Source organism: Salvelinus sp. IW2-2015, linkage group LG1, assembly GCF_002910315.2.
Source record: "Salvelinus sp. IW2-2015 linkage group LG1, ASM291031v2, whole genome shotgun sequence".
Classification (NCBI taxonomy): domain Eukaryota; kingdom Metazoa; phylum Chordata; class Actinopteri; order Salmoniformes; family Salmonidae; genus Salvelinus; species Salvelinus sp. IW2-2015.
In genome coordinates this window covers 46,340,804-46,366,025 of record NC_036838.1, presented here as the reverse complement: position 1 = coordinate 46,366,025, position 25,222 = coordinate 46,340,804, and the positions used below count along the sequence as shown (strand labels likewise).

The following is a 25,222-nucleotide window of genomic DNA, read 5'->3' as shown; positions in this document are numbered from 1 at the left end:
ACGCAAACAACACACTGTTACACTATATTTCTTTGTGTGTGAGTGTGTGTGAGTGTGTGTGTGTGTGTGTGTGTGCATTTGAGTTCTCTGCCTGCCTCTCTGCTGGACTCCTCTCTCTGAAGCTGTGTGTGATGTAGAGGGGATCACGTAGAGCCTCGGGGTAGGTGAGCCCACTGTAAACAATGAATCTGTGACAGAACCCTGGCCCTCAYATCTCCTCTCCATCACCACGGGGCTCCCCATACAGCCCGCTACAGCAGGAAGGGACAGGGCCCGGAGCAGGGGAGGGGTGCTGGTGCTGGGACACACATAGGAGCCACTAGGGACTCTCTCTCTGACTGCCCCCTCTGTACTCCCAGGGGCCGGTGCTGTATGAGAGGAGAAAGAGGAAGAGGTGGAGAACGTGTTTGCCATGACAGTGACCCTTATCCCATAGAGCATCCTACTCAGAGCAAGACTGACCAGAAAGGAGGACAGAGAGGACAGGAAGGTAAGACTGGTTATATTTCATTGTCCTCTTCTTTTTGAAGTCCCCACTCCTCTCTTTCCTTTAAAACAGAGGAAAAACTGATTTGTTTTACCCCCCCCCCCCTTCTATCTCAGGATGAAGTTGTGGGGGAGCTCAGTGTGGCCTTTGCAAGTGGCCCTCCTTTTCGCCGTGGTGATATTCTGCGGTTGCCCTGTGTCCGCTGGCAGCCGTAACCATCGGGGACAGACAGGTACAGTAGGACCTGCTCTCGACCCAAACCCCACATGAGGTTAATTTGTTTTTCATTGAGGCCACATGTGCCTGGAGTCTGTCATTAAGCATACCTCCTCAGTGACACTTCATTTGTCCCCATGACAGCACACTAGGATCTAGAAGGACCTGTTTCAGGGGCATGAAGGCAAACACCACGTCATTGGATAACATAGCCCACAGCAAATAACATTTTCAGTCATCTGCCAACTGTCACAAAATGTGTGATCTGAGATCCATTCGGGGTAGATAGACTGGTTAGTAGGCTATTATTTGTAAACCATTTCCCTGTGCTTGACTCATAGAAGGGTTAGTGCTACTGTAGGACATATAGACTAATGTAAGAGCTGCTTGCCTTAGTAGGAGAGTGTGAAAACTGGCTCAGTAATAAGCATACTAATATACATAACTTCTCCTCCCACAACTGACCCCACCCTCCCTATTTCCATTATCACTCCCCTCAGAGGAAGACCCTGTCCAGAGCTAAAACACGTTCGCCACCCAACACTAATTGACACCCACAAGCTAATGCGTTGTGATTTGCATAATTCATTACCATGGTTCCCCTTGTGGCCAAAAAAGTGACGAACACAACCCCATAAATATTTCAGGATGCCAAAGGGACAGTAGTGCTGAGTCAAACCTCTCCAGGCATGCCCTCCACCTCCACTTCCCCCAGAGTCTCTGTTTCTCATTTAATTATGACTATTTCCTTCATTATCCTTCACCATTTTTTCTCTCTTCCTCAAGTTTTTGCCTGGGATGCAAGGTGACCTTTAGCTGGCACAGAAATGCCACCAGCATCCAGTGTTGGTGACTGATGGTATTAGTTTCTTTATGACAGAGGGAGTGGAGGCAGGCGCTGGTGAGGCGGTGTTTTCGGCGGTGGGGTGTGTACAGCACTAATTGCAGTCCCAGTCTTTTGTGAAGGTCAGCTGGGGTCTCCTCTGCCATCTGATTTCACACTCTGCTTTCCTTCCCCGACAACATCAGCCAGACGACTCAGTTCCTACACTGCAGCGATTCATTAGAGCTTTTCTATTCATTGGGAGAAGTTTAGGACTTGTTTGCATGAATGCTATGTGTTATACCAAAAGGATTTGTAAAATAGAAAATAATTGATCTGGTGTTACGATCCACACATTCGTTTTCCTCGGTTTTTGAGTTAGTGTTACTGTTCTGTTATTTATAGTTTTGAATGCTGTGCCTTTTGTTCTGGTTCAATGTCCTGCTGTATCATAGGTGGCCACATGGTGGCTCTGGAGGTTAAAAGAAATAGCCTACCTCACAGAAGCACCTTTGTTTTCTCTCTCAGGCTCATTTACTCAATGTCATCAACAATGGCACTCTGCTGTTTTGACGGTGCTCACCAGGAAACAGCTACACTAATAGGAACGGAGAGACTGAATCTATAACCATGGAGGGAAGATTTGACTGATGCTTGTCAGGGAGAATAGATAGGAAACATATAACAGCAGCTTGTTTCTTGTTTCCTGTCAATGTTTGCAGGGCCATGAAAGACAGTCGACTCCGAGTCCACGTCTTTGTTTTCTCACAGTAATGGTCTCTCTCTCCCAACAACAGTATCTGCTTGTGTGCTTGTGTGGTACGTGGGCCTTCTGATTGTTAAATGCACTGACCATGTAGATGTGGGATCTTAATTTAAGCCAGTTTTCTACAGCAGGAAAATAATCCAGCAGCAACAGGAAATATGAATTATTATGTGGATTATAGTTAATTAACATTTTTGTAGTGGTTGATGCATTTTTCGTAAGGGAAAATCAAATCTGAAATTTAAAAGTGGAAATTAAAAAGCCAGAAGCCTTTTTAAACCTCAAATAATCTACACGTTTTAAATGTCCTGCAACAGTGTGATCAAATTAAGATCCTACATCTGTACACAGTGCACACGCACACGCACACACACACACGCACACACACTTTTAGTCCTCTATATACCATCAAACAAACTATTGTACTGCACACAGACAGATCACAGATAGGTGGCTGCAGGGTGCAGGTCTCCCAGGCCGAAAACCAATTTGTGTTGTGTTAGCTGTTTTTGGGCCCTAGCCCTGCCACAGTAGCTTTTGATCAAGAACAAGCTAGACCGGAAGTTAGGGGACACAGAGAAGCCAACACATCCACCCACCTGCCGGTGCTGCTTAATGTTTTCTCTGGGCATTCACCTTTTTAAAAGAGAGAAAACGGTTGACTTTGTCATCTTCACTTTAAACAGGACATGTATGGCAGCTCTACTGTCCCCTGACATCATTATGCACCTCACTCTGGGCAGAGAGAGAAGATGTTATTGCTGAGTGGGTGAGACTGTCGCTCCTCTTTTCTCTGGGAGCCTGAGTTTTAACATCACCGTATCAAAGTCAATGAGCCCACAACTAGACATATACACCTCACTGCAGTCACCTTCAGCAGACCAGAACCTCACTCCAATACTGGAGTATCTGCTGAGTGAAGATGCACCACAATCACCCTAAACATGCTTATCTCCTAATATTGCATATCTCTTGGGTAATTACCATAGTAAAAGATCATGTCTGAGCTCAGGGAGCTGAGAGCTGATACTGTATCAAACTCCTTGGCTTTGTTCAACATGTATGTTATTGTAACACATTGAAATGTGTCCAAGTAGCTGCTCCAGTTATGACACGAGGGCTTCAGACGAGCTACACTTGACAGTGTGAGTGGGGTTCGAATTAGAAGTGCTTCCTCTGTGTGTGAGAGAGTGTGTGTTTTCCTCCTTGACAAACACTGCTTTGCGGTCACAGTGGGTGGGTTTTATTGGGGATAGATTTGCGTATAAATGAGGTGCCTGCACAGGACCACTCAGCCGTACAAACAACCTGTTAGATTAGCATAAATCTGTGGACGGGGCCTGATTTGGGCCTGTGAAACACAGATAATGTCAGCCTGATTGATGGGCTGTGTCGGATAGGAGCGTTCACAGCCGAGGAGAGGGGAGAGGAGAGGAGGAGGGTGGGATTGCAGGATATGATGGTGGGGTGTGGTGTGAGGTGGGGGAAAGGAGAGAGGTGGGGTGGAGATCGGAGGAGAGGGGAGGAGAGAGGAGAGGAGGAGGGGGTGGGAGTGCAGGATACGAAGGTGGGGTATGGTGGGAGGTGGGGGAGAGGAGATGGAAGAGAGAGGGGTTGAAAGTGGAGAGAAGAAGGGTGCAGGGATAGGAGGGAATTAATCAGTAGAAGGTGTAAAACAAGGGAGATGGTGAAGAGAGAGGGGTTAGAGGTGTGGAAGAGGAGGATGTGGATGGTGACAGGGGGAATGGGGGCGATAATAGTATTTACTCTAAAAGGGTTACTTTATGTGGAAGACAACGTAAAAATGTGTGAGGCCGTGGAGACATTTTGTGACATTACTCCATTTCACCAGAGCAAATATATCCAGACTTATTCTGTTACCTGAAAACATAGAGGCATTTTCTAAATCATTCTGATTTCATTCATTCAGGTCCTCATCAGCTCCATTGTTTCATTAGTTTAGGTGTAGCTCATGTTGCTGTTGTTGTGCTGCGGGTGCAGTCTGTGTCTGTCGTCAACATTGACTGAGCTCCCTCAGACAGAGACAGCAAATGTCTGGCCTTTCGCAGCAGACATGCTAGTCAGTTATTGACAGGGGAAAGACAGGCTTTTTGATAAATTGCACAATTCTGTCTGTCAGAATACATCAGTCGGCTGGCTGCTCCATCAGTTCAAAGGAGCACTGCTTAGTTTGCCACCCAGCAAACACTTGTCTGGTTGTCACAGGAATGTAAATGTGTTTTTATTTCAGCCTGAGCTGAGGTTTATTACATTAAGACTGCCATTATACCACTTTGCGATCCTGAACAAGACGGTTTAAGAAGAGCACTGAGACATTACATCCACTGCTCTCAGATACTGTTCGTATTTCTCTGACTCAAGCCAGTGCCCCAGAATCATCTTTATAGATCAGGGACAGTCAAGACAAGACATTGCTTCATGGTTACAGCAGTGATTCATACAAAGATATGAATACGTTATGGAACGCTGTACTTGAAATCAAATCAAATAATATTTTATTTGTCACACGTCTTAAACAACAGGTGTTGTTTGAACACTGAGCTATAGTCAATGAACAGCATTCTCAAGTAGGTATTCCTTTTGTCCAGGTGGGAGAGGGCAGTGTGGAGGGAAATAAAGATTGCGTAATCCTGGGATCTGTTGGGGCAGTAAGCGAATTGGAGAAGGTGCATGATGTCTGGGATTATGGTGTTGATGTGAGCCATGACCAGTTTTTCAATGCATTTCATGGCTACAGATGTAAGTGCTACGAGGCGATAGTAATTTAGGTTACCCTGGCGTTCTTGGGCACAGGGACAGTGGTAGTCTGCTTGAAACATATATGTATTACAGACTGGGTCAGGGAGAGGTTGGAAATGTCAGTGAAGACACTTGCCAGCTGGTTAGTGCATGCTCTGAGTACGCATCCTGGTAATCCATCTGGCGCCGTGGCCTTGAGAATGTTAACCTGTTTTAAAGGTCTTACTCACGTCGCCTATAGAGAGCGAGGTCACACAGTCGACTTTCCTTTCCTAAAACATGTTTTTCTTTTAAGTCGGATCCAGACTCATACAGTATAGATTGGTGGATGAGGAAAATACTTTAGAGAGAAAAATGAATTGAGAAATTGAGAGAGACACATGGAGAGAGAGCGAGACAGACACACACACAAAGAGAGAGAGAGACACAGAGAGGGAGAGAGAGAGAGAGAGAGAGAGTGACAGACAGAGAGAGAGAGAGAGAGCGAGAGAGAGCGAGAAGAGACAGACAGACAGAACAGACAGACAGCGAGAGAGAGATGCTGCTCTGTGTTTAGAGGACTTCTGCCCTGTGACCTCATTATGCCACCAGGAGGCAGCGTGCTCTTTGTTCTCCTTACTGCCTGTGACAGAGCACTCCGCTCCCCAGCTTCTGAATCTCTCTCTCTCCCTCTCCCTCTTCCTGTCGCACGCTCTCTCTCTCTCTCTTCTCTCTTCTCTCTCTCTCTCTCTCTCTCTCTCTCTCCTCTCTCTCTTCTCTCTCTCTCTCTCTCTACTTACCATGGTAGAAAAAACAAGATTGTTTTTCAGATGGGGCACTAGCTATCCTTCTTTCCCAGGCATTGGTATGCAGACTGTGGTACAGGATGCCACACTAACAAGGGGATTGTTTTTGAAGGGAATGTTGTGTTTGAGATAGATGTGAGAAATGGGATGGCGTGTGTGTGTGTTTGTGTGCATGTGTGTGTATTTGTGTGTGCGTTTGTGTGTGTGTGTGTGTGTGTGTGTGTGTGTGTGTGTGTGTGTGTGTGTGTGTGTGTGTGTGTGTGTGTTGTGTGTGAAGCTCTATAGTGTAAATCCGCCAGCTCCTTGTGCCCCTGGGGAGAGTGGGACAGAGGACTGAGGAAAATGAAAACAGAGGGATGATGGCGGAGGAGTGCCCTCTGAGAGCGAGGGATCATTGGGAGGGCTTTCTGGAGAAGAGAACAAACAAACCTTAAATCAGGAAAGATGAGAGGGGCCATGGCCTGTCGAAATAGAACCTTCTATTGAGTGTGCATGTGTGTGTTTGTGTGTGTGTGTTAGGAAGGTTACTATGCTCATTCAACTCAGGGTTAAGCATGAAATGATTTGAACTTTAAACAAAGTGTTGTGAAATCTGACTTTACCGTAGATGTAACATACTGTAAATGGATTCATATTGAACATGTACAGACAGTTTTTATCCCACACTCCGACACTCCCACACAAATGTGTTGCAACCTTGTGTACGGACTACTGTAAAACCACACAAAACATCTGGGTAGAAATCTAAACGGCTTAAGGTTATATTCATCAATAAGAAATAGCCACGAGAGAATTAAATCCAAGGAGTAAAACAGAAGGCTAAAATTGTTAGGCTTCATTATGTGGAGAGTTTTATAAAATAATTTGTAACCAATGGCAGGTTGTGAGCATGTTGATAAATATTTAAATGTTACAGTTTCGTTATCCTTTTACAGTACATACAAGGACAAATCATCAGAAATAGGAGTATTGTAAACCAGTTGGCTACTGTGAAAACATATCATGGTGTTGGATGCCATTTCTGACCCACGCAACATTGTAAAAGATCACCTTTTCTACGTGACTTGTCAACTGATACAGTATCGCCTGTCTCTCTGCTTGACATCCATCAGCTTATCAATGACATTCAGATAATGAGTGGAATATATTATATACAACCCAGGTATTTCAGCAGTGCATTGTACACTACAATATCATTCCAAATGGTAGCACATAGAGTGCTTTACACTTTGTAACTGATAATGATGTAGAATGATGGTGTAGTATTTATAACCACATCTATATATGATTTGGTTTTCACTTCAACATAAAATGTATACATTTATGAGGTAAAAATATAGAAATGTACAGTGTTCAGCAGTTATCAAACTATATACATTAACTAGGCACTACATAATGGTTCAGCAGTTATCTGTTTTTAGTAGTTTGATTAGGTGATAGTTAATTGTATTGTCAACAAATGACAAGAAAATCATATCAAAAGTAGTCTAAATTTGGTTCCAAAGAGAACACTTTTTTGTTCCATGTAGAACCCTATATGGAAAGGGTCCTACCTGTAACCAAAAAGGGTTCTTCAAAGGGTTATCCTATGGGGACAGCCGAAGAACCATGTTAGGTTCTAGATAGCACCTTTTTTGCTAAGAATGTATCGTTTTTAAACACAAGCAATTTTGCGCTTAGAATTGTGAAAATGCACCACATACTGGTGAAAATTGCAACAAAGTTATAAAAAAAAACTGTACTATGACAAAGAAAAACTTTTGGTTTGATTATATCCTCATTTAAATAACGTTAGTAGAATTTTCTTTCGAAGATAACCCTGCACACATGAAAGGTCAGGCTTTTAATGTTAATGATGCTGTTGAGCTGAGAAAGGACCTCAGTGTCGACATAACTGCAGTTACTCTTATATTGAAAATGAAACTGTCTGCCTCTTTAGAATAATTCCTTGTGTTTATACAACTGTAAATAATTCAACAGTTCTTTCTATTGTAAAAACTCTGAATACTCAATGTGTGGTTTTTTCCATTATTGTATTTTGATAGAAGTGGCTGTTTTTAAGTGCAAATATTGAAATACTACTGCACCAGCAACCACATTGAACAATGTTATATGGTCTCTCTCTCTCTCTCAGCCTCCTACCAGGTGAAGCAGGGGACGTGTGAGGTGGTGGCCATCCACCGCTGTTGTAATAAGAACAAGATTGAGGAGCGTTCTCAGACCGTCAAGTGCTCCTGTTTCCCAGGCCAGGTCGCTGGCACAACCAGAACCAGGCCCTCCTGTGTGGAAGGTAAACATACATTGTGTATGTGTGAGAAGATCACACCAGAGCTGTATTTGAAGGTCTTGATGAATTCACCTCACAGCCAGACACAGGAAGCTGGCACGAGCTTGAATAGTCTCACAAAGTGCTTTAGCTCTCTACTTCATGATAACGTGGGTCTGTATTTCTCTGTTGTGCACAGTAGTCTGTCCCCCATCCTGTCTTTAGTATATCATGTAACATTAAAGGTTGGGGCCACAGCATGCTAATGCAGGTAATGGAGGATTATTCTGCACTGTCGCCTTCCTCCTCATATCCCTTAGTGGATTATGAAAGGAGAGGGAAATATACTACATCTGTCAGCCTGATGTTTAAAAGGAATGATTTAATTTGGGAAAACATTCCATTTCACATCTATTCAAGCCTTTCCACCATATACCAGATGTTCATAGAAGAAATCTCTTGCACTTTGTCATATCACTAGATTCAACATGGTTGGATTATGTTAACACAAATAAGACCCTGCACTAAGAAGAAATATTATATTTATTTATAAAAAGATTGCGGGAAAAGGTGTGTGTGTGTGTGTTTATGTATGTGAAGAGGGTTGTATGTGTATGTGAGAGAGACTGATGGATTGATGGAAAATTGGAGCGAGATTAAGTTATAAAGGGGATGGAGTTGTTTTAGCGATGCTAGTGAGAGAAAACCCAGGGATCATTTTGATCGAACTTCCATTGCCGTCTGTTGGCTCTGAGGGTTTATGCCCTGGAGGGAGAGACAGAGCCACTGAGTGGCCATGTCCGAATACCCATATGTACGTCCTAAATAGTAGATATAAACACAACAGCTCTTTTTTCATTAAACTATTTGTTCTTTCCATGATATTTAAAAACGTTGTTAGTTAAAACAGTACAAAACAATTGATCTCAAACAACATAGTCAAGCTTAACGTTGCACGCAGGCTACACCTGATTTAGAATTACCTCATGATTTACCCACCATTTACCAAGAGACCTTTCATCTATATTTTTCGTAGCTGTCTATTTACCACCACAAACCAATGCTGGCACTAAGACCGCAMTCAAYGAGYTGTATARGGCCAWARGSAAACAAGAAAATGCACATCAAGAGGCAGTGCTCCTAGTGGCCATTGATTTTAATGCAGGGAAACTGAAATTCATTTAAGCAAATTTCTTCCATCATGTCACCTGTGCAAATAGAGGCGACAAAACTCTAGATCACCTTTACTGCACACAGAGACACATACACAACTCTAGATCACCTTTACTCCACACACAGAGACACATATAAAACTCTAGATCACCTTTACTCCACACACAGAGACACATATAAAACTCTAGAATCACCTTTTACTCCACACACAGACACATACAAAACGCTAGATCACCTTTACTCACACACAGAACACACACAAACTCTAGATCACCTTTACTCCATACACAGAAACACATATAAAACTCTAGATCACCTTACTCCACACACAGAGACACATACACAACTCTAGATCACCTTTACTCCATACAGAGACACACACAAAAACTCTAGATCACCTTTACTGCCACACACGCAGACAACACAAAACTCTAGAATCACCTTTACTGCACACAGAGACACATACAAAACTCTAGATCACCTTTACTAGCACACACAGAGACACATAAAAACTCTAGATCACCTTTACTGCACACAGAGACACATATTAAAACTCTAGATCACCTTTACTGCACACAGAGACACATACAAAACTCTAGATCACCTTTACTGCACACAGAGACACATATAAAACTCTAGATCACCTTTACTGCACACACAGAGACACATCTAAAACTCTAGATCACCTTTACTCCACACACAGACACATACAAAAACTCTAGATCACCTTTACTGCACACAGAGACACATATAAAACTCTAGATCACCTTTACTGCACACAGAGACACATATAAAACTCTAGATCACCTTTACTGCACACAGAGACACATACAAAACTCTAGATCACCTTTACTGCACACAGAGACACATATAAAACTCTAGATCACCTTTACTGCACACAGAGGACACATATAAAACTCTAGATCACCTTTACTGCACACAGAGACACATACAAAACTCTAGATCACCTTTACTGCACACAGAGACACATATAACTCTAGATCACCTTTACTGCACACAGAGACACATATAAAACTCTAGATCACCTTTATATGCACACAGAGACACATAAAAACTCTAGATCACCTTTACTGCACACAGAACACATACAAAAACTCTAGATCACCTACTGCACACAGAGACACATACAAAACTCCTAGATCACCTTACGCACACAGAGACACATATAAAACTCTAGATCACCTTTACTGCACACAGAGACACATACAAAACTCTAGATCACCTTTACTGCACACAGAGACACATACAAAGCTCYCCCTCACCCTCAGTTTGGCAAATCTGACTGTAACTATATCCTCCTGAATCCTGCTTACAGGCAAAAACTCAAACAGGAAGTACCAGTGGGAGTGGTCAGATGAAGCGGATGCTAAACTACAGGACTTTATCACTAGCAAAGACTGGAATATGTTCCGGTGTTCATCTGATAACATTGAGGAGTTTACCACATCAGTCACCGGCTTCATTAATAAGTGCATCGACAACGTCATCCTCACAGTGACTGTACTACATATCCCAAACAGAAGCCATGAACTAYAGGCAACATCCGCACTGAGCTAAAGCTAGACCTGCCACTTTGAAGGAGCTGGACACTAATCCGGACGCTTATAATAAATCCCTCTACGACCTCAGACGACCCATCAAACGGTCAAAACATCAACACAGGACTAAGATCGAATCCTACTGCGCCGGTTCTGATGCTCGTCGGATGTGGCAGGGCTTGCAAACTATCACGGATTATATAAATATCAACCTCTCCCTGACCTTGTTTGTAATACTTACATGTTTCAAGCAGAGTACCATAGTCCTGTGCCCAAGAACGSCAAGGTCACCTGTCTAAATGACTATCGCCTCGTAGCACTCACATCTGTAACCAAGAAATGCTTTGAAAAGCTGGTCATGGCTCACATCAACATTGACTATAGCGCAGCATTCAACACCATAGTGCCCTCCAAGCTCATCAATAAGTTGAGGACACTGGGATTGAACACCTCCCTCTGCAACTGGATCCGGCCACCCCCAGGTGGTGAGGGTAGGCAACATCACATCCGCCACGCTGACCCTCAACACGAGGGAACCTCAGGGGTGCGTGCTTAGTCCCCTCCTGTACTCCCTGTTCACCCACAACTGCGTCGCCACACATGACTCCAACACCATCATTAAGTTTGCTGATGACACAATGAAGGTTGGCCTAATCACCGATGACATTGAGACAGCCTATAGGGAGGAGGTAATTGACATGGCATTGGGGTGCCAGGAAACCGAACCTCTCCCTCAACGCCAGCAAGACAAAGGAGCTGATTGTGGACTACAGGAAATGGAGGGCATGAGCACGAGCATGCCCCCATTCACATCGACAGTGCTGTACTGGAGTGGGTCGAGAGCTTCAAGTTGCTCTGTGTCCACATCACTAATAATTATCACGTTCCACACACACCAACACAGTCGTGAATAAGGCACAACAACGCCTCTTCCCCCTCAGGATGTTGTAAAGATTCGGCATGGGCCATCAGATCCTCTAAACGTTCTACAGCTGCACCATTGAGATTATCTTGACTAGCTTCATCATTGATTGGTTTTCTTGTGAAAAAAAACGATTGAATATATTTTAATAAATGTTCATGTCAATGACTCAAACCTCTTTAAATCAAAGTGATTAATCGTGATAAAAAAATAAAGCTTAAATTAAATTATATGAATGGATTACATACACTCAATTAGTATTTGATCGCATTGCCTTTAAATTGTTTCACTTGGGTCAATTGGGACCAAGCTTTAACTTCCTGACTGATGTCTTGAGATGTTGCTTCAATATATCCACAACATTTTCCATCCTCATGATGCCATCTATTTTGTGAAGTGCACCAGTCCCTCCTGCAGCAAAGCACCACCACAACATGATGCTGCCACCCCCGTGCTTCACTGTTGGGATGGTGTTCTTCGGCTTGCAAGCCTCCCCCTTTTTCCTCCAAATATAACAATGGTCATTATGGCCAAACAGTTCCATTTTTGTTTCATCAGACCAGAGGACATTTCTCCAAAAAGTACGATCTTTGTCCCCATGTGCAGTTGCAAACCGTAGTCTGGCTTTTTTATGGCTCTTTTGGAGCAGTGGCTTCTTCCTCGCTGAGCGGCCTTTCAGGTTATGTCTATATGGGACTTGTTTTACTGTGGATATAGATACTTTCCTGCCTGTTTCCTCCAGCATCTTCACAAGATCCTTTGCTGTTGTTCTGGAATTGTTTCGCACTTTTCGCACCAAAGTACGTTCATCTCTAGGAGAAAGAACTTGTCTCCTTCCTGAGCGGTATGACAGCTGCGTGGTCCCATGGTGTTTATACTTGCGTACTATAATTTGTACAGATGAACGTGGTACCTTCAGGAGTTTGAAAATTGCTCCCAAGGATGAACCAGACTTGTGGAGGTCTACACTTTTTTTTCTGAGGTCTTAGCTGATTTATTTTGATTTTCCCATGATGTCAAGCGAAGAGGCACTGAGTTTGAATGTAGACCTTGAAATACATCCACAGGTACACCTCCAACTGACTCAAATGATGTCAATTAGCCTATCAGAAGCTTCTGAAGCCATAACATAATTTTCTGAAATGTTCCAACCTGTTTAAAGGCACAGTCATCTTAGTGTAAACTTCTGACCCACTGGAATTGTGATACAGTGAATGATAAGTGAAATAATCTGTCTGTAAACAATTGTTGAAAAAATGACTTGTGTCATGCACAAGTAGATGTCCTAACCAACTTGCCAAAACTATAGTTTGTTTACAAGAAATTTGTGGAGTGGTTGAAAATTTGTTTTAATGACTCCAACCTAAGTGTATGTAAACCTCCGACTCCAACTGTATATACATATATTTTTTTTAGTTTTTGTTTGTAAGTATGTGTTGGGCTTTTCGTTACACCTGCAATAACATMTGCTAAATATGTGTATGTGACCAATCATTTATTTTATAGATTGTTTGTTTGTATGTGTTGTGCTTTAGTTGAGATTATTCTTTACAAAGTCAAGTATATTTGTCCAATTGTTCTTTGACTAGAACCATTCATTCTCGCTGTTGATAATTCTAATGTTATAACTCCCAATAGTAACTGTAACCACTGGTGAATTGGGATAGAGTGGGGAGATTGCCAACATATTTTATTTTTGCGTCACTGCTACCTGCATGCGAGAAGTAATCGCCTCTGACTGATTGAGAGATTCAAGGAGCTATCATCGTTAAGTAACAGCAGATGTAACACATTGAATATTGACATTCATACACTTCTAAATTCATTTTGAATGAATGCTTTTTTCTCTATTCATTTTCACACACATCAAACGTAAACTTTAAAAAAAAACTAAATGCGTTTTTTGGGGCAGAAATGCCTTCTGGAACATGTAAACTTTCATGTGCCTTATTATTTTATTTTTTATCAAACCTTTATTTAACTGGGCAAGTCAGTTAAGAACAAATTTTTATTTTACTTTGATGTCCTACCATGGCCAAACCCTCCCCTACCCGGACGATGCTGGGCCAATTGTGCACCACCCTATGGGACTCCCGATCACGAGCACGGGATCGAACAAGGGTCTGTAGTGATGCCTTTAGCACTGAGATGCAGTACCCTCGACCGCTGCGCCACCCGGGGGCCCGCTGCGCCACTAGACTTAATAACAAACTTGTATGCAATCTGTAAATACAAATAAATTGATAAATTACGAGCCTAGTTGGTTTAGATACAGAAAAAGTCAGGAACCTTCCCGCTAGCCATGATTGGCTGAAAAAATGGGTAGGCTAGACATGCTGAGAGAAGAGTTCGGATTGGTCTACCATGTAGCACGCCTATAACATGAGCTGGTCAGTATTTGTAGGTAATCCTTTCTAATGCTGCTTTAAAAATATATATATCACGTAGTAGAACTGCAAAGGTGTTGCTCTCCCCTTTCTGGAGGACCGAGTTTTGAAATCAGTTGAATGAACAGTGGAACACACTCGTAGAATAAACCAGCCTTTAGTCTTGAAATCTTTGGTTGTTTAGTACATGGCCTCACATGTGAATCCTTAAAAAGCTGGGTGGGGCTAAAGCTTAAGAGGGTGTGAAAGATGCTGAATAGGTGTAGACAAAGAAGATCTCCAGTAGGTGTACCAAAATATTCAAGGGACATTTTCTCAAAAGTGAGCTTACAAGTTTATCTACTTTCAAAGCAGAATTACTTTCCCATTGTTCCTCAACTGTAGTGTATGATATAGAATTTTCTAGCTCTTAGTCTCTACTTTTATTCAATGTAAAAAACAGCATTTCAAATGTTGCTATGTAAGACAGAATCGAGCCGGTCGGTGACAAATGAGATTAGCTGTTGTGTGTTTGAGTTGCGCTGGTGGCTTTGATTGATGGGTCCTTTTGACGTGTGTGTGTGTGTGTATGTGTGTTGTGTGTGCTGTGTGGTGTGTGTGTGTGTGTGTTGTTGGTGTGTGTGGTGTGTTGTGGTGTGTGTGTGTGTGTGTGTGTGTGTGTGTGGTGTGTGTGTGTGTGTGTGTGATGTGTGTGTGTGTGTGGTGTGTGTGTGGTGTGTGGTTTGCTAATGTCTCTCCAATTCCATTAAGACATTTTCCTAAAGTAAATTCATTAATTTAGGTTGTTATCAATTAATCAATTGGCCGAGAGTTCGGCCATGGTTCTGATATTGTTCACTCCTTCCGCGGGAGAGTGACAATAAGCCTGCTAGCCTGCTACACACATGGCATCCAGTTCTAGGCTGTGGCTCAATGTGATTGAATATAAAAATAATAAAAAAGATTAATAACAAAATATTAAAATCCACACACGTAAACGCTTTCACACGCAAACGTACAGTATATATTTTTATTTCACAAACTTCATCACGTGTTAGTAAGGGTGTCAGTCGTCCCCTTGTCGGTTCATTTATGGCCTGTATCACCCCTCATACACGCATGCATGCACAACGCCACACGCACACACACACACACACACACACACACAACACACACACACACACACACCACACACACACACACACACCACACACACCACACACACACCACACACACACACACACACACACTCACACTCACACTCACACTCACACTACACACTCACACTCAACCTCTAACTTCTAACTCTGTCTCACAACCAATCCAGATGCATTAACCCCCCTCCAGTGGAAAATAGATAGGTTTCACGTACGTGAGCGGAGAGGATGAATCAAACAGAACAGAAATGTGTAGACAGACAGACCCGCAGCGACTGGTAAAGTAACCTCAGACTCTAGCATTAATGTCTCTGTTTAGCTTCTTCCATGCGTCTCTTTCCTTAGAAAGAGGTTGTTCTAGGCTGGCAAGGTCAGGTCAGCTCCAGTGAAGACTGAACCTCCAGTCAAAAAGCTGCTTTATGTCTCAGATACAGATGTGGAGACCTTGGAGGGGGACTTTGTCATTGTACTGTGTATGAAGGACAAAAGCATTGAACTGATGGGAGATTTGCAAATCAAGGGCATCTTACAGTTATTAAGTACAGCTGTTGCTTGTAAATTATGTCATTTTATGACAAACTACCGTAACACTGTCAATGTTCAACAACAATACTTAAATAAACTATTGCATAGTGATCATGGTATGAATGTTGTCATATGAATGCTTTTTTCTCTATTCATTTTCACACACATCAAACATATGGGATGCTTTTCCTATAGCTGACCAATAGAGGACACTCTTTACCAGTCATATGTCTTGTAGTAGACTGCTGGTACCCAAAGCTAGGGAGAAGCCAGAGATCTGTCATGCATCTTTTAACCTGATGGAAAATAATGATGAAGAGAAATAATATAACTATGATTTGATGTATCTTAGGTATCGGTTAAGAGCCAAAACCCTCAATTAATAAACATACATACAGTACACAGAAAAGCTCTTTTCCCTCCTAACATCAACAATGTCAGAGGGAGCTAGTCCACTGTGGACATGGCTATTAAAATATCATTAGAGTCTGCTGCCAGGCACTGTGGCCTCTCAGGTAATGGAGAAAGAGAGAGAGAACGACAGAGGCTCTTTCCACTATCGTCCATGATGTTATGGTGTAGTCCCTCTGGGGCAGCTCTCTATGAGGGAGCTGACTGGACTGAGGACTCCAATGTTGTTTTTATTTTGTATTTATTTCACCTTTATTTAGCCAGGTAGGCCGGTTGAGAACAAGTTCTCATTTACAACTGCGACCTGGTCAAGATAAAGCAAAGCAGTGCAACAAAAACAACAACACAGAGTTAAACATGGGATAAACAAATGTACAGTCAATAACACAATAGAAAATCTGTATACAGTATGTGCAAATTAAGTAAGGAGGTAAGGCAATAAATAGGCCATAGTGGCGAAGTATTTACAATTTAGCAATTAACATTGGAGTGATAGATGTGCAGATGAGGATGTGCAAGTAAAAATACTTGTGTGCAAAAGAGCAGAAAAAACTAAAAGCAAATATGCGGATGAGGTAGGTAGTAGGTTAGATGTGCTATTTACAGATGGGCTATGTACAGCTGCAGCGATCGGTAAGCTGCTCTGACAGCCGATGCTTGAAGTTAGTGAGGGAGATATAAGTCTCCAACTTCAGTGATTTTTGCAATGCGTTCCAGTCATTGGCAGCAGAGAACTGGAAGGAAAGGTGGCCAAAAGAGGTTTTGGCTTTGGGGATGACCAGTGAAATATACCTGCTGGAGCACGTGCTACGGGTGGGTGTTGCTATGGTGACCAGTGAGCTGAGATAAGGTGGAGCTTTGCCTAGCAAAGACTTATAGATGACGTGGAGCCAGTGGCTTTGGCAGCGAATATGTAGCGAGGACCAGCCAACGAGAGCATACAGGTYGCAATGGTGGGTAGTGTATGGGGCTTTAGTGACAAAACGAATGGCACTGTGATAAACTGCATCCAATTTGCTGAGTAGAGTGTTGGAGGATATTTTATAAATGACATCGCCGAAGTCAAGGATCGGCAGGATAGTCAGTTTTACGAGGGTATGTTTAGCAGCATGAGTGAAGTAGGCTTTGTTGCGAAATAGGAAGCCGATTCTAGATTTAATTTTGGATTGGAGATGCTTAATATGAGTCTGGAAGGAGAGTTTACAGTCTAGCCAGACACCTAGGTATTTATAGTTGTCCACATATTCTAAGTCAGAACAGTCCAGAGTAGTGATGCTAGGCGGGCGGGCAGGTGCGGGCAGCGATCGGTTGAAGAGCATGCATTTAGTTTTACTTGTATTTAAGAGCAGTTGGAGGCCACGGAAGGAGTGTTGTATGGCATCAAAGCTTGTTTGGAGGTTGCTTAACACAGTGTCCAAAGAAGGGCCAGATGTATACAGAATGGTGTCGTCTGCGTAGAGGTGGATCAGAGAATCACCCGCAGCAATAGCGACATCATTGATATATACAGAGAAAAGAGTCGGCCAGAGAATTGAACCCTGTGTCACCCCCATTGAGACTGCCAGAGGTCCAACAAGCCAACAGGCCCTCCGATTTGACACACTGAACTCTATCGGAGAAGTAGTTGGTGAACCAGGCGAGGCAGTCATTAGAGACACCAAGGCTGTTGAGTCTGCCGATAAGAATACGGTGATTGACAGAGTCGAAAGCCTTGGCCAGGTCGATGAAGACGGCTGCACAGTACTGTTTTTTATCGATGGTGGTTATGATATCGTTTAGGACCTTGAGCGTGGCTGAGATACACTCGTGACCAGCTCGGAAACCGGATTGCATAGCGGAGAAGGTACGGTGGGATTTGAGATGGTCGGTGATCTGTTTGTTCACTTGGCTTTCGAAGACCTTAGAAAGGCAGGGTAGGATAGATATAGGTCTGTAACAGTTTGGGTCTAGAGTGTCTCCCCCTTTGAAGAGGGGGATGACTGCGGCAGCTTTCCAATCTTTAGGTGCTGCTGTGTTAAACTTTGACCCTCAGTTAACATATACTGTTACAGTACAAGTCTCTTTCTTTTCTCTCTCAATCTCTCCCCCCTAAATGTTTGTAGGCCTATATAGTTATATAGTTCATGATTATAAAGGTGAAGTGCAGTAAAACATGTCTTATATAACAAACTATCACTATAGATACTGTCTCCACTGTGTGAGCGGCACATCACTCACAGTAACAGTAGAAGTCCTGACGTAACGGCTCAGAACCATAAAGTMTCCTCAGCAGACTGACGTCCATACTCTGTCACCAGCCAGATGGCCTTCCCCTCACCTTCTATGGTGTACTGGTGATGAGTGTTCTAAGGTTTAGATGAGGGACGTCTACATTAAATGTAAAAGGCTGCAGTTTCCAACAGCTCTACATTGGAAAGACATTCTGAAATAAGTCAGTCCATTACTGATGGTCAATGAAAGAGACATGTGCTGAATGGTCTGGTCCATTACTGGTCGTTAAGTCCCACCTATTATCAATATGCTAGATTACTAAAGAGCACCTGCTAACATTTTCCTTGATTACTGTATATCAGAATATCACTGCTTTTTCCCTCTTCTTTTGTTATTTTCTTGAAGTGCATTCCCTTTGGGCTTTACATGGGAAATACTGTTTTTATCTGTGTGGTGGTTAATAACGGCTGGATTGGAGGTAGAAGCAAAGGGTGAGAAGTCCCCTGATGACTTCATTCCTGCTGCAGGCGGCTCACGGCTCTTAAATTCAGTCTCTGGGGTGAAACGCATAATGGCCAATAAGCAAAGGTCGAGGAGATCACCTCTATTTATCAGGATGCTCCGTAGGGATGTCCATGTGGAGAGTTGGGCACTCGGTGCCTGCACTGGATTATACTACATTATTATACAACATTATCCTGTGTCAAAGTCAGCATTACCAGCCAAGTCAATATGGATGTAAATCAGGCCATTTCAGGCTGGGCAGTGCAGGGTGGGGGAGGAGAGGCATAATCTAATAGAGCAGCGTGAATGGATTTAGATTGTTATCGCTGAGCTTGGCTTCGGTGGGGGACTCTGTGTGAGGTGCTGTGTTATTGAGCTCTCTCCTCAATGCTGGTTTTCTCTTAACTAATACGACCCCGCTGTTCATCTATGTGATTACGCTCAGGTGTGCGCGTGTGTGTGTGTATGGCATTGTGAGTCTGAATCTGTTTCTGCACACACGGAGACACACACTTAACCTGCTGTTTTGACAGGCAGTGTATTCACAGGCTGAATGAATCTGCTGTGACCTGTGACAATTGTCAGTGCTGCGGTGGATTGACATCATCTCTGTGTAATCCTCTAGGYAGACTTCAGGTATGGCTCCCCCACAGACCTTATTTAGATAGACACACCCTGAGACAAGCCACAAACCCAGGGATTTGGGAAGACAACACTAAGTCACTCACTGTTACGGCATTCATAGAAGGTGCCATTGACATCTGCTTTCAACAGAGTTACTGAGACATTTCCTAGAGAAGTTTAGACTCATTTCTGAGTGAAGCTCCAGTATTCAGATGTTTAATGTTATGTGGAGTATTGCTTCTGGAGGGTAGCTAGCGACATGCTGCTCTGCTCTCTGTCAGATAATGGTGGTAATTCTGTCATTAGACTGACTCATCACAGACTGCTGATGAAGAGAGATGGATCTCTGGGAGAAGAGATTAGGAAAAGTTTGGTTCATATTTCCATATTTGTACATCAATTAAATGAATCAGGGATGTGTAAGTGCAGTGCATGTATTTATGTAGCTGAGTGGTAGCCTATGATGAACAGGTAGGCTATGAATAACTAGTCCATGTCAGCACCTCTCAGTACTTCTCTTCATTATCATGGCTCATCACTACTCCTCTCTGATGCCTTGTTGTTGCTATCTATCCAATAGCCTCTGACCCTCCAATGACATGAGCTATTAGCCACTCCCGTCCATTCTGCAGAATAACAGGCAGGTCTGCGATGTCATAGCCTCTCCGCCCACCCTCTAGAACCTGAGGTGAAGAACTCCAACTGTAATGGCTCTTCTCCAGGCCATACTCATTAACTCTAAATAACATGGTGGTAGCGTAAAGCACCACGGCAGACACCATAATGGAAACATTCACGACCATTACGCAGTCATTGGTTTTTAGAACCACTTACTGTCACGGAGCTCATGCATCATAACAACATGTTCTCTAGAGTGCTCTGCCAGGCTTAGCGTCATTTATTGAGGGGAGTCTTTGTCTACTTGAATGGTTTCTTCCTCTCTCTCCCTCGTTTACGCTCTGTCTCTCTCTGTTTCTCTTTCTYCTCCTCTGCGTCTATCTCTTCCTCAATTTCACCCTCAATTTCACAATTTCAATATTTCCCTCTCTCTCTCTCCCTCTCTCTCTCTCTCTCTTTGGTAAGAAACAGTCTTGGTGAACTCCTCCCGTCATCTCTCTCTCTCTCTCTCTCTCTCTCTCTCTCTCTCTCTCTGTCGGGGGTTCTTACATGACGCTTGAGAGGATTTGCTCGTGTTCTTTTGCATAATTCCATTTAAAGCCCATTTTGCTGCAGATTTCACCCCCTCCTCCCTTTGTGAGGAACAATAGGCCTTATAACAGGACTCTATGGCAGACTCCCTCTAAACCACTATCATTTGCCTCTTTTAATTGATTGGTTTATCAAAGTTGGATACATGCTGGAGAGTTCACACCATGACTCTCCCATCCTCCCATACCAGTATAAAAGGAAGAATAGATGGATGGATGGAGACAGATCCTCAGATACTTCTTACACATACTCTTTTTGCTGTAAAGACAAATCTGTTTGTCATATTATTGCAGGTGTGTGTGTTGGTGAAATGAGACCTTGAACATCAGTTATTGTTAGTGTTGTGTGTGTGTGTGTGTGTGTGTTGTGTGTGTGTGTGTGTGTGTGTGTGTGTGTGTGTGTGTGTGTGTGTGTGTGTTTTGTGTGTGTGTGTGTGTGTGTGTGTGTGTGGTGTGTGTGTGGTGTGTGTGTTTTGTGTGTGTTGTGTGTGTGTGTGTGTGTGTGTGTGATGCGCGCACGCCCCAAACACAGAGGGCAAAAAAAAATGCAGGTTTGACATTGAAAAGTGTTTAATTTCATAATGTTCACTTAAATAGGCTTTTAGGATAGAATGCTGGCAAAAGCTTTTGTTGGTTTTAACAGGTGGACGTCTGCTTTGTGCTGTATCAATTATAAAAACATACTGAAAAAACTGGCTGAGCCAATCTACTCCTACTTCCAGATTACTCTCCTCTCTATAGAATCTATTCTCTCCTGCACACTGCTCTGCCCTGTACTTTCCATCCTCTCAGTATCAGTCGTCTCAGTGCTCTCTCTCTCTCCTGTCCTCTCCTCCAGCCTCCATCGTGATTCAGAAGTGGTGGTGTCAGATAGAACCCCTGCATGGAAGGAGAGGAGTGTAAGGTGCTCCCTGACCTCACCGGCTGGTCCTGCAGTACTGGGAACAAAGTCAAAACCCACAAGGTGAGAAGACTCTTTGGGTCCTTTCTTTTTGTGTGTGTTGTGTGGTGTTGTGTGTGGTTGTGGTGTATGTGTGTGTGTGTGTGTGTGTGTGTGTGTGTGTGTGTGTGGATGACGGGGCGAATAAGAGACCTTGTTGGTCCTTGGCTTGTCACAATTTTGTCTTTGCTGAAGGTGTAACTGAAGAATACTTGAGCTTAAGTTTATACTAAGATTATTGTTTAGCCACTAATTAATTTACAGTATTTGATCATGACAAAATAACATTCCTTCATTATATCCTTCAGATTCTAAGCTATGGGGGGAGTTCTACTAAGCTAACATATGGAATTGTTTTAAGATGGTAATACCAAGGTCAGGAAACGTCAGGAAACGACATATATATTTTTACATGTATTTAACCCCGTATTCTAGGCACTAAACTATCTCCATATATACTTCCATAGAAAAATGTAACCGGTACCCAGCTACCTTCAGACTAGTCTTGTGAGGCTAGTGGCCATCCTAGAGCAAAATAACTTACATGTACGTGATCATGAGAGACCCACCATTCCATGTTTTGGATGCTACAGACAGAAGGTGACAGATCGGCTGTACTAACTTCAGACAAGTCCCGTGACGCTTGTGGGAGAGAAGTCCATGATGTTTGTGAGAGTCTTATCTTTCCAATAGGGGTTATAATACTTTGCAGGTCAAACCGTTAGGATGCTACAGACATTTTTGTGAGAAGACCGATTTCCGGGATGTCTCATGGTCTGACAAACACTGCTTTAGCTCTACCACCTTCTACCGCAGAGGAAGGGTGACCGGTGGATATGATATATTGGGAAGCAGCCCATGCTAAAAACAGATATCTCTAGCTTAAACTGACGGATTTTGAAGGGGATGTTGTTATTATGCTAATTMAATTTCCGTGGGGGAGGTTCATCAATATGCAGTCTGAAATCAACAACAAAAGAAAACATCCTATCAGTTTTTACAGCAGAAAGTGTCCCTTGAGGAACCCACGAAGTCCACAAAGTACTTAGGAAATGTCTGACAGTTCTATCACATTCTCCAGCTTGGGTAAAGTTTGATGTTGTGATAATGTGCGTCTAGGTGGTAGGTGTAGGAGTCAGGCACAGGAGAGCAGGGATGTCTGAGAAGCGTGTTTTAATAMGAAAGTCCACCAACACAGGAATGGCACAATCGAAAAGGTACAACGCCCTCGACAACAGAGAACCCGTGCAAACGCACGGAGGAACAAACAACGTTCCGACAATCACACACTTAAGAATCCGTGAAAACAAATAACGGTATAATCTAATCGAGCACGTCACAATAAAAGACTAATCCTGCACAAACTTAGGCAGGCAACAGGTTACAGTTATACACACAGAAATTAACGCAAATGAAACCAGGTGTGAAAAAGAACCAAAGACAAAACAAACAGAAAAGGAAAAAGGATCGGTGGTGGCTAGTAGACCGGCAAAGCCGACTGCCGAGCGCCGCCTGAACAGGGAGAGGAGCTACCTTCGGTAGAAGTCGTGACAGTTGTCCTTTCAATTGACACCCTTTTCTCCCAAGAAACTATCAAGGTGAGGAAGCTTACACTGGTATTCATTTTTTTTTTAAAGATGGCAAAGTTGGGGCAGAAGTGTAGGTACGGTAGTGTATTAGGCTAATCCTCTAAACACAGAATGGTTTGATCAGAAATAACCACAAAAAGACCCACTTTATGTTTCATAAACAGGAAGACTATGGAAGAAATGAACCAATCGTCTGTGGAGCACCAAGTGAGCATTGTTTGTTAATCGTCTGTAAAGATGTGACAAGAGGGATGGAAAATGAATGGCAGAGAGAAAACAAAGCTGCACATACTGTATGTACACACTGTAACGGTAAACCTGACAAGCAGTATGGTAATCATTGCTGTTCATATGAGATAAATTGATTTTAATGAAGATCCTTCACAGTCTTTCTAATCTGTTGATGTGTTAAAGTTAATTTGCGGGACTGACTGACAGACGTGGTGTGGGTCTGTGTGTTGTGGGATGGAGCAGGTGTGGTTTACTCACAGGTGAAATATAAAAAGAAAAATAGTTGTGGGGAGCACACAGGCACCATAAGAGTAATTGCTCAGAGAGACGGAATAACAGCGGAACATCTGTCGCATTCATTAGAATGCATTATGGCTAGGGGWTCCATGGAGGCTTTCAATTTAAGTCCTAATTATATTGGTGAGGGGAAAGACGGAGGGATGAATGGCCGCTAAGAGACTACCGTTAGAATGAATGACCCTGGGCCTTTGAACCGCTGAAAAACTGATAGGTAAAGTCATCACCATCCTCTATCGCTTTCTCTCTCTCTCTCTCTCTGACTGTCTAACCAATCAGCTATTAAGAAGAGGGGAGGGAGGGCGAGGAAGAACCGTGCTGCATCAGTGGAAATTCATTCTGCATTTGCTCAATGTGGAATAGGAGCACAGTTACTAAGAGACTTGGTGGCAGATGTCACAGGAGATTTCTGTAACGAAGCCGACGCCACGGCAACAGCTCTTCCTTCCAGCGACTGTCTCCCTCTTTCTCTCCCTCCGTCTATCTGTGACCTTCTTTCCCTCTCTCTATCTATCTCTGCGTTCCTCTGTGTGACGCAGACTCTCTTTCTTTTCTGTCTGTCTCTCTCACTCCCACGTTGCAGGGGTGTAGATGCCTGAGGGCGTCTAGCTCTGATGGTCCTGTAGAATGAAGGATATCACTAACAGTGGAAATACACTGGTTCATGGATGTCAGTTCCCTCTAACATCATGTGAGCGGTGGGAGGGGCTGTCAGAGGTTTTATATTGTAGAGGTGCATGCTCTGTCACTCAAAGATAATTGTTTCTGTGTCATTGGTTCAACTCTCTTATCTACTGTGCTTTGCTTTCTCTTTTCTAGGTCACACGATAGCAAGAGAATCGCTGAGCAGTGACATCACCAAGTCTCTCAACTGTTAACTCCATATGTAAAGAAAGGATGGCAATCATAACTGAGACACTTAGACTGACGATGAAGGGAAGACTGTTAGTCATCCCATCATACCAGGTGTGACAAAAACTACAGAACCATTAAGAACACACTCTGATTGACAGAGACACTGAGGTAAAGTGTCACACGTACAGCCCAAAACAACTATGGACTACTGAATTTATGGATACCCAGGGGGCATACTTTATGGATACCCAGGGGGCATACTTTATGGATACCCAGGGGGCATACTTTATGGATACCCAGGGGGCATACTTTATGGTCAATAAAGACTACGTCTGAAGACTTTCGAGAGGACCATGTCGGAAGACTTTTGCCTGTTAATAGAGATGGGGAGATCCAAAGAGAGGTGGTTTGAACAGTGTCTGAGGAGTTGTAATGGATGGCTGTTTTGACTAAGCATTTGTGGACATGTGTTGCCGCCAGAGCTGCAGAAAGACTGTGTTAGAGTGTGATTCTAGGGTTGTTGGACTGGATCCTGAATTACTCCGAC

At 43.2% G+C, this 25,222-nt stretch overlaps 1 protein-coding gene across 1 annotated transcript; it reads left to right on the top strand.

Moving 5' to 3' along the window:
- Nucleotides 1–401: 401 nt before the first annotated feature.
- On the top strand, nucleotides 402–24,733 carry LOC111976791 (chemokine-like protein TAFA-4). Its single transcript, XM_070445259.1, is given in 6 exon segments — nucleotides 402–490; nucleotides 604–719; nucleotides 7,972–8,127; nucleotides 21,602–21,636; nucleotides 21,638–21,727; nucleotides 24,640–24,733. Coding segments are annotated over 5 exon segments (408 nt in total). The 5' UTR covers nucleotides 402–490; nucleotide 604; the 3' UTR covers nucleotides 24,652–24,733.
- The last annotated feature ends 489 nt before the right edge of the window (nucleotides 24,734–25,222 follow it).